Source organism: Centruroides sculpturatus, unplaced genomic scaffold (genome assembly GCF_000671375.1).
Source record: "Centruroides sculpturatus isolate CEXI.00-Female unplaced genomic scaffold, Cexi_2.0 scaffold2265, whole genome shotgun sequence".
Classification (NCBI taxonomy): Eukaryota; Metazoa; Arthropoda; class Arachnida; order Scorpiones; family Buthidae; genus Centruroides; species Centruroides sculpturatus.
Genome location: NW_019386566.1, coordinates 26,278 through 36,977, shown reverse-complemented (window position 1 = coordinate 36,977; position 10,700 = coordinate 26,278). Strand labels below are relative to the sequence as shown.

Here is a 10,700-nt window from a genome sequence, read left to right as displayed (position 1 = left end):
AACATATAGAGATTATAAAATGTAAAGATGATTTAATAAACATTTCAAATGGTATGCAAATAGATCAAATGTGGTATAATATAATAGAGGGCGCTAATAGATAAATTGGTTTGTAATGTCTGGTGACATAAAATATTAAAGTGAAATATATTGTAAAAGTGTGAATGTATCCTCTTAAGTGTGTTAATAGTAATTAACCTGAAAAAAACGTTCATTATTGCTGCAACATTTCAATAAAGTGCATACGAATTTTTCTTGAAAAAAGTTGTAATTGTAAAGGTTTTTATGAACATTTGTAAAGTGTGCAACGTATTAATGTGAATATGTAGTTGAAGTGTTTTTTAAATGGCTGTATTTTTATTCTTTTACAACGTTACCAATTATACACCGAGGTTTTTAGAAAACAGAATCTGAGTTTGTACTGAAGAGGGACTTAAATTACAATTGAGTCCGAAATGCATATGACAAATCATTAAAGGAAGTTCATAACCTGAATGGTGTATATGATAGTCTACCGAACTGAAAATCGGATTAAAGAGACAAATTCACAACGAAAATAGCAGCAGCCATAAGTGATTTTCTAATTATATGTTATCTTATTAGTTGTATTGCATGACTATTTAGAATATATTAATGAACTGTATGGCTATTATTAAATATAAATTTTTTTTACAGTAATGGCCGAAGAAAAATCGAACACAGGTATACCATATCAAATTATTAGTGATCTCAAGTTTCCAAAATCATTCTTATCAGAATGTATAACTTCTACTATTCAATATAAACCTAGAAATGATGATATATTTCTTTCGACTTTTCCAAGATGCGGCACTACTTGGACGCAACAAATTTTATATCTTATTTTTCATAAAGGAATACCTCCAAAAGATGGCAAGGACTTCTTGTTATTCTCTCCTTATTTAGAAATGATGGGAATAGAAACTGCAAATAAAGTTAGGCCGTGTGTCTTAAAAGTACACTTGCCATTTCACTTAACTCCGTATGCACCCGAATCAAAATACATTTACGTTGCAAGAAATCCTAAAGACTNCTATTTGATTCTTCGAAAAATCGTTATAATACTATGTATTAAACTTAAAATATTCGATACCTAAACCAGAAAGTGTTAGCTAGAAATAGACTTATTTATAGAACAACCCCCCATTTCTCACCTCAGGGAAAGTCATAAAACAGTAGGGTGCTAATGACTTTGTGAAAGGGAAAAAGTTCTACACTTAGAAACTTCGAAAGAAGGGATTTGGCCTGTATTGTCCGCGGGCCGGATAAACATTGGTAGGGGGCCGTATGTGGCCCGCGGGCCGCAGGTTGTGCACCCCTTATTAAAAGAAGCGCTCGTCTTTGCGATGAGATGAGTTTTCTCTTTGTGTGAACCTTTCTAGCTGCCCACCCCCAGGTGCTGCAGGCATAGGTGACCATCGGTAGAAATATGCTGTCATATATTAGACATAGTGCCATTGTTTATTCTCCATTTTCTTTTCGCAACCTGAGCAAAGGAGTTCATTATCATTCCTGTGCGTGAGGACAGATACTCAACATGTTTGTCCCATGAAAACCTGAAATCAAGAAATACTCCCAGGTACTTCAAGGATTTTTCTATCTTAATCGTGCTATTATTCATTTTCAAGTGGGGTGGTCTTAAGTACAGGTTCTGTTTTCCTGACTTATTGAATACAATTCCCTTTGTTTTGCCAGGGTTAAAGCTTAATTTATGTTTCAGCCCCCATTTGTAAATCTTGTTCAGTATTTCTTTTCCTCTTGTTTCCAGGTCAGCTCTGGACCGGCCCCCCACGAGCAACATCACGTCATCTGCATAGGCAAAGCTGTAATCTTGTCCAAAGTTATTTTCCAGAAATGCATCGAATGTTATTATCCACAATAGATGCCCACACACTGACTCCTGTGGGCATCCTCTGCATATGGTTTTAATCACAGAATGTTGTCCATATTCCAGTGTGGCTTTCTGTTCTTTTAAATAGTCATGCAGTAATTGGAGGATATTTCTTGGACATCTGATGTTGCGAAGTTGGTAAGTTATGAGGGGCCACCAGGCACTATCGAAAGCCTTCGATATGTCCAGGCTGACCCCAAGGACATATTTGTTCTTCTCTAGCAGCTGTTGTGTATGTCTTACCACTTGCTGTATTGTGTCTTCAGCTGATTTTTGCATTCGAAATCCAAATTGAAAGTCGCTGATGGATTTATTCTTTTCAATAAACCATGTCAGTCTATTAACTATTAGCTTTTCTAGAACTTTGCCCATAACAGGCAATAATGATATAGGTCTGAGGTCCTTTGCTGAGCCTTGTTTCGGTACTGGGACAACCCTGGCTATTTTCCATTCCTCAGGGAATATAGCATGTAGGAGGCAAGCATTATACATGTTGTATAAATAATGAGGAATTATTCTCCAAAGGTTAATAACAACATCTGCAGTGATATCATCTGGGCCAGGGGCTTTCCCCCTGCCCATGCTGGTTATGGCATATCCAATTTCCTCCATAGTGAAAGGTTCAATGTTTTCTGTGTTATCAAGTTTATAAATGTCCATCCGTAATTGTCTTTGCCAGTCTGTTTCCTCATTTTGGTCGTCGTTAGGGCAAAAAGTGTTCAACTTATCCTGAAGGGTTTCCAAGAGAGATTTAGGTTCATTTTGTTCACTGGTCGAGGTCAGAATCTGGGTTTTTCTCAGTTTATTGGTACACATTCGACGTATCCCCATGGGTTAGTTGAAAGTTTGGAGCAGAACTCTCTCTAGCTTTTATTTTTCTCCTCTTTAATGGTTTGTTTGTAAATACACTGACACTGCAAGTAGGCGTCCCTATGCGTAATCCTAATATTGTCATCCATACATCTTTGATATCTTTTCCTAAGTTTACGACATTCTTTTCTGAGATTGGTCAGTCCTGTAGTCCACTATGGAACGCTTCTATTTTTATGTTTCTTTATTGGTATATAATTCTTGCAAGCCGTATTTATTGTTTTTATATCTTGGCCAATTTGAGATCTGACTTCAATCGAATCCTGGGAATAGTTTTCATTCAGGTGTTCTTGTAAGAAATGCTGGATTTCTTCCCAGTTAGCTTTTGAGACGTCGAATCTACGTCTGTTATTAAAAACTGATATGTTGTTATTCCCTGCTCCAACAATTTCATATGCTATGTAAGCATGTTCACTAATGCTATCCTCTTCCATAACTCTCCAATTAATGATGTATGGGAAAAGGTCCTCATTACAGGTAGTGACGTCAATCCAACTCTCACCTCTGCTTGAGGTGAAAGTTGGCGGTGAATATGGGTTGTTAACTACGTATAGATTGTTGGAGGCGAAGAATTCCTCCAAAAGACCTCCTCTAGAGTCAAAACATTCTCCACCCCACACCGGGGAATGGGTGTTCAAATCACCAACCATCAGAATGTTAATGCCATCGAAGTCATGAACAATGGTCTGTAATCTGTCTATAAATCTGTCAGCATCTGCTTTCCCCAGGAAGTACACATTCACGATAATGATCCTTTCATTATTCAACATTAATTCCGTGGTAACAATAAATTCATTACTGTATTTGTCATGCTTCATAATTGACAAGCAGTTGTTAGAGACCACAGTCATAGCCCACGAATAGTCTTCAGTTCCCTTAATAATAGGGCATCTAGTTGGGAGGCATGATGATATATTATTCCGGCAGTATGGTTCCTGCACAAATATTAAGTCATGGGTTCCCAACCTATGGGTCGCGACCCAAAAGGGGGGTTGCGACGGGCTATCTGTGGGGTTGCCAACTTATACAGTTAACTAAAAAAAAATGTTCACTATAATGCAAATTTTATTTTTAATGGTGTCTTGAAGTTTGAATAATTTCATATATTTTTTAAAAATCAAAATAAGTGTAATCTAGGTACGCTATTCTATCACAGTTGGTTGAAACATGTGTTGAGAGTTTGAGAGGAATAAATTAAATGTTGAGAATGACATGAGGTTGGCGTTAACAAAAACTCACCCGCGAATTTTGAGGCTGGTTAATAACATACAATTTCAACAATCGCNACTAGTCTATTCAATGCAGTACGAATTTGGCGTTAGCCTTGGCCCTCGGCATCGGAATTTTGAAGTGAAGGGGGCGATACTACGTAACGGATTTAAACGTTAAAAACTATTTCCCTCTGGCGACGGCACAATAAATAAATTTCATAAAAATTGTTTCTTTTAGTATAATTATACTGGAGGTAAAGGATAGTACTTTGCGCTGCAATAAGCCTGGAATAAATCATATAGTCTGGACATTACTGGATTATGAAAAAATAAAAATAAAAATAAAAAAACGTATAAATTCCTTCATATACCAAACACAAATGTATATACAAATTAATTAAAATGTCTGCAAAACAGAGAAATTTAGTCTTATCGGTGTTAATATACAGGTTATCAATTTTCGAATCTTCAGTTAATTTCCGTGAAATATTATTTAACTTGTCTTGAATAACCTTTGTATTGATGTCCGAGTACGATACTACAATATCATTTGCGTTCATTGTAAGGTTGGTTTCTGGTAAAAATTCGAAAATGTCGTTGACATAAATATCAAACAATAAGGGACCTATGATGGACTCCTGGAGACCCTTTGTTAGATATAAAAGAATTTCAAATACTGTAGTTATTTACTTTTACATCATAATTACGATCTGATAAATAGGATAATTGCCAGCACAACGGTGTTCCTGTCAATCCTATGTTTTAAAATTTATTTTCGAGAATTAATAAATTAACACTGTCAAATTTTTAGAGAGAACAACAAATGCCGATGCTATTAAGTGAGATTTGTCAAGTTCCATGGTAACTAATTGATTAACAATGCATCAATAGTGAACAAATGTCTTTTATAAATATAGTACATTGATAGAAAGAATAAAGTACAGTAATTGATATCAAACGTAATTGCTGAAGCTCGTATAAAATTTTTTTCAGTAATCTTTGCTAAAACTGGAATAATAATCTCTATCTGATCTGGATACTCTATTCTTGTAGATTGGCAAAACATAATTTAATTCATCCAGAAAGATCCGTATTGAACGATTTATTTCTTAAATATGAGATAAATAGGCATAGTAATTATGTCAGCTGTTTTAATGTCTATATCCGATGTACTGCTCTTTAAAATTCATAATTGTATTGTATATTTCTTGGGGATTACATAGGATTACATATATTTCTTGGGGATTCCATAAGGACAAAAAATTAGGAGAACAGCTATTACGGAATTTCGTAAAATACACTTGAATTCTGTTGATTAGTTCAAAAACCTCCCATCTTACTGTAGCGATTTGCAAAAATATTGCTAATATCATCTTCATTATAGTAGGTTTCTTCGTTATATATTGTGTTATCATTATATCGGTTTTTCTTTTTATTACATTTATTAGTAGTTTTATAATGCCTGATGATGAAGCTTAGATGAAGAGTTTTAAGCTGAGATGAAGAGTTTATATCAGAAAAGTAATTAAAACTAAAGAAAGGAAATATTATATTAATATTCTGTTTAATTAGCGCTCTTATTCTCTCCGGTATTATCTCACATTGTTGCATTGACGATTTAATTTGTTTAAACTTCCTTAGAGTTCACTTTTGTCTTATTAATTGCCAAGTGTTGTCGTCCAATATTTTTGAAAGAAAGGTTTTTCGACTAACTTGTAAATATACGGTTCTTTTTGTTTTCGATAATTGGAAGATATTTGTTTACGAATATTAGTAATATCTAATACTTCTTAAAAGAAATACGTCAGTTGATGAATCGAAAGATCAAATAATTCCACGAGAAACGGGAGTATAACGCTTTAAGTAAAAGATAAATAAAATGACTATTAATTTTCTGACCATTAGGAATGTCATCGTGTCCTGAGTGGCAATCTTTCTTAGGGGTAACAATCATCTTTAGGTAAATGATCGGATAAAATAAATCTTGTTGAATTAAGAATTCCGACCCACTAGCATTGGTTAACCCAAGGTCAGAGTGAGTTTTTGTCAAATCTGGTTGGTGAATTCAAGTTCGCTAAAATAGGAAAAGTTATTGGAATAGTATAAGTTAATCTTCAAGTGTACACGAATTGAAATATCGACTTGCTTAAAAATTAATTAAGTCACCAATTATCACTTGTAAGAATCATAATAGTCTCCTTTAATGATATTAAGGGTCGAGTTATAAACTCCGTAACGTAACCGTATCCGTAGCCGTAAACGTATCCGTATAGCATGGTTATAAAGTCNGATACAATAGCCACGATTATTTTAAAAAGTTTACATTAAGCTTAACATCGGCGAAAATTCAACGCGAAGCGACACGCAACAGAGAAAAATTTCAACATGGGATATTTTTTCGTATATAATCGGTTATCCGAAAAATAAGTTATCCGAACAACCCAGTTTCCAATTGATTCGGATAAACGACGCTCTACTGTACCTTATTAAAAATGTCTTTTTCAATTGTATCGGGGTCGCGAGTCACTTGGCTTTTATAAAAAGGGGTTGCCACCAGAAAAAGGTTGGGAACCATTGTATTAAGTCATATTTCAATGTCTGTTTGCTGAGTAGGGAGGTGGCAGCAATGCTCCTCCCACATTGACTTGCAGTATACTAACTTTGTAATGGTTAGGCTGTTTCATAATCAGTTCTTGCTGTAGTATTACTCTTGATTCTAATGTATATCGGACAGGATGAGTCTCGTGCATTATGCTGACAATTGCTGTTCTTTCCACGTTTACAGTTAGCACAGATGGGTTCTCTTTCCCTATTGGGACATTCTCTGTATAAATGGTCTTCCGAACAGTGACTGCAAATTGGTGTTTTGTGTAGACAATCCTTTGCAGCATGATTATATTCCAGACACTTATAGCACTGCAGGACCAGACAGAAGTCCGCAATCCTGCAGCGCGACCACTCAATGTTAATTTTGTTTTGGTTTATAAATAATCTTCTTATTTCGGGAGAAACCTCCACTACCCAGTTTTTAAACATGGAAGCCTGCTTTCCCAGTGTAAACTTTACTTTGAACTGCTGGTTAAAATCCTCTTCACTAATGAAATTTCCAATGGCTTCATTTTGTTGATAGATTAGAGTTCCAAGATTCTCTTTTGTTATATCTGTCTGAACTGAATAAATAACCATACGCGGCCAACGCTTTTTGGGCCTTTTAGTAACTAGTTCTGGCAGAGCATCAGCAATATGGTCTTCTAGAACAGCTGCGTCTCCTTTGTTGCTAAGCTCTATTGCAATGCCCCCTCCTGCTATCTTTCTCATCCTATCTACTCCAACCTTCATAGCAGAAGGCTTTAGTTTCCCCTGCATTGTTTTGCGTACTGCTTCGCTAGTCATTTTCTCCCTCTCTTTACCGTAGACCAATATAACTTCATTTGTATGTCCCTTCCTCCCGGATGGTCGGTTGCATTCATTATTTTAACAGATTTAACTATGTCACTGTACAGTGGTGTACAAATGGCACTTCCTGTCTTATCCTCCAATTTTTGAAGTTTATCCATAATTTCTTTCTGTGTGATAATAAGGCTGTCTGTGCAAGTATCCCCTTTCAGATCTTCCTTTGTTGCCATCCTTCAAAGTTTGTCATGTATACTTTTGACATATTCATTTGTGGTCATACAAGCTTCTGCCAATGCTATCACTCTAGTAAATTGGTCGAGAATGAATTGCAAGTGATTACGAGCGCCGAATTTACCATTGGGATTCTTACATGCATACTCCTTCATCTCTTCTAAGATACAGTTGGCTTCTTTATGAAATGTCTCCATTATCGTAATAGAGATAGAAACACCCTAACTTAAAATTACCCAAGACCCTCGTGTAATTGTTGTGTACCTTCCAAAAGCTGAAGGGTGTACAGACAGAGGGAACCTGAGTTCCAGTAAAGCTCTGCACTGTCGGGTTCACACCTGACAGAGCAGAGAGAAGAGATAGATACTGCTAGCTTAATCTACTTAAATTACTTAAGATTAATACACAAATGTTCGCGCAACAACAAAAATAGGACACTGTTCAAAAAGTACACAGTCAAATGTTTCTGTCTTCATCTGTGTAATCCATCACAAATCCAACAAGATGAATTCCAATAAGTGCACAAGGCGGCAATCACTATTGTTGTTGCAAACAACCGTTATCGTATGAAGTGGCTGTTAGAGAAATCTGTTGGAAAACCGTTGGAGGTCGTTGACCCCAGCAATGTAGAATCTTGTAGAAAATTAAAACAGCTATATTTCAAGATCCACAACAGATACAAAGTTGAAACTTTAGCAGATTCTGGAATATGTAGAAAGGTTCCTGATGACACCAATATTTCCACAAAATGGCGAAGTGGGGGCCTGATGCGGGCCGCCGATGTTTGAAGACCAAAGTTCCAAAAGCGAGAGAACCACTGGGCCAAAATTAACCAAAATTAGGATATATACTCACACTTAAACGTAGGTTCCAACAATAAAAAAAAAATGTTCCGGAAAAACAGTATCCAAAAGTCCAAAAAAACGGTCCGAAGATTTTGTACTTTTGTTAGTCCATATCTCCAAAAATACTGGTTCCACAAAAATGAAATTAGCGTCAGAAGGGTCAAAACTGATGGCACTATCAACCAACACCCAAAAACTGCGTGGAAATCACTTAAAAATACCAAAAACTCAAAAAATTTCAGGAGCACGATTTTAACACAGCTTTCCAGTCAATGGGTCAGTCCACTTCTGATGTAGGAGCCTATGGGAGTGACTCTGCAACCATCTTGTCACTGTCAGCCTTTGGAAGCAGTCTCCTGTCTAATAACATTGAAAAATTAAACTTGCCAAATGAAGGAAAACTACCAGGTACAAACACAACCCTTCCATTTGCATTTGTTGCAGATTCTGCATTTCCTCTAAAACTAAAGCTTATGCGCCCTTATCCTGGGATGAATTTGCCAGAGGGCGAATCAATTTTCAATTACCGTCTCTCCCGGGCAAGAAGAGTTATAGAGAGTGCATTTGGGATTTTGGCATCACGATGGCGCATTTTCCATCAATCAATTACAGCATCTCCTGATGCTGTAACAAAAATGGTGTTATGCACAGTTATCTTGCATAACTTTATAATGAAACATAATTCTGTGCCAGAATACTGCCCCCCAAATTTTGTAGACCAGGAAAATATCCCTGGCGATTTCTGGGATGAGCCATCTCCTAATTGGGAGCCTCTCCAATGTGGATCGCGGAATTCTGCACAGAGAGCATACAGCAATCAGAATGCTTTAAAGGAGTTTTTCACGAATAAGGGACATGTATCTTGGCAATTAGGAATTGTTAATCGAGGAACCCTACCAAATTCATAATGATAATAAAATTTTAGAATATTTAATCGTTATTATTGTAATATTTGATTATTTTGATTCAAATGTATATTTTTCATAATTGCACAGTTTTATATATTAAAGTTTTTTTAGAATAATCTAGTCTTCTTGTTATGTCTTAAAGAAATTTACTGTTTTGTTTCATTTAATGTATGTATAATAAAAATAGTTTTATTATACATAGAGGAATCTATAAACAAAATATATATAGGTACTAATGATGTATATACTTATATTCTAATACTGTCTGTATATTCACGAATGTGGTTTACCAAATCAAACAAAACAACAGTTCTTGGAGTGTTCAAATTTATTCATATTTGGCTAAAAATTCCAAAATAGATATTTTAAACTCCTTTTTTTTCTTTAGGATTCATTTTTCTCATTAATTCTGACATATTTGTAGAAACTGATTCTACAAAAATGTCATCACTATTGCGATTCTGAATGTTCATTAGATAGGTTTGAACAGCTGACAAAGTATTTAGTATGCTTGTCTCTAGTTCAACATTATCAGTTTCTGTTCTTCTTTTTTTTCTTTTCATATTTGTCAGTTGAGTTGATATGTCACCTACAGAAGTTGATGGACCATCACAATAGGTCGCAACACCATCACAAATGTCATCCTGTTCACACACTGATACATCTCTCGTTAATGTATCAAGTGTATTCCATGTGGATGTGTCTGCATCTCCATGGAGTACACTTGTACTCTCATGGAGTGCTTCAACGTCGGTCGATGGTGCATAATTACTTCGAGTCCTGAAAGCCAAAAAAACTATTTGAGAATACTGTGCAATATCATAAAGCAGTGTTTCTCAACTTGTGGTCTGTGGACCACATCTAGTCCGCAATGATGGAGCAGGTGGTTCGCAGGTAGACATAAAGTAATAAAAGATTAAAACTTTGTTAAATGATGATTTACTTTTAATAGTTTACTTCTAATTTAATTAATTGTTTTCATGTGTATTTAAAGCATGATTTTAGATTTATTGTGTTATAAATGGGACAGTATGTCCCAAATAATGGTAATACCTACACAGGTTTAAAAAATTGAGGCCTATATAACTTTTTCAGACATCTGAAGGTTGAGAAACACTGTAATAAATGCTTCAAAATATAGTCAACTACAGCATACTTACTTGCGATGTTTTACAATATTCTTTAAAAACATCATTGACTGATATAATGGCCATACAGGCTGCGAGGCTTTTCCGCTCCCAGATGGGGTATATCGGCGATCTTCTTTCCCGAAGCGTTCTCGTAACAGTTTCCATCTCGCCTGGGCTTCAGACACTGAAAGATGCTATAT

The 10,700-nt window shown here is 35.6% G+C and overlaps 3 protein-coding genes across 3 annotated transcripts; 1 reads left to right on the top strand and 2 right to left on the bottom strand.

Annotated features, from left to right (window-relative positions):
- Positions 1 to 2,934: 2,934 nt before the first annotated feature.
- Positions 2,935 to 3,630, bottom strand: LOC111615322. Its single transcript, XM_023356750.1, has one exon. It carries the CDS (start codon positions 3,628 to 3,630, stop codon positions 2,935 to 2,937), a length of 696 nt encoding a protein of 231 aa, XP_023212518.1.
- Positions 3,631 to 8,734: 5,104 nt separating this feature from the next.
- Positions 8,735 to 9,370, top strand: LOC111615319. Its single transcript, XM_023356746.1, has one exon. It carries the CDS (start codon positions 8,735 to 8,737, stop codon positions 9,368 to 9,370), a length of 636 nt encoding a protein of 211 aa, XP_023212514.1.
- A 253-nt stretch (positions 9,371 to 9,623) lies between these two features.
- Positions 9,624 to 10,670, bottom strand: LOC111615321. The gene is made up of 2 exons (XM_023356749.1): positions 10,531 to 10,670; positions 9,624 to 10,150 (listed from the first exon to the last, which is right to left on the bottom strand). Exons 1-2 carry the CDS (start codon positions 10,563 to 10,565, stop codon positions 9,736 to 9,738), a joined length of 450 nt encoding a protein of 149 aa, XP_023212517.1. The 5' UTR covers positions 10,566 to 10,670; the 3' UTR covers positions 9,624 to 9,735.
- Positions 10,671 to 10,700: the final 30 nt, after the last annotated feature.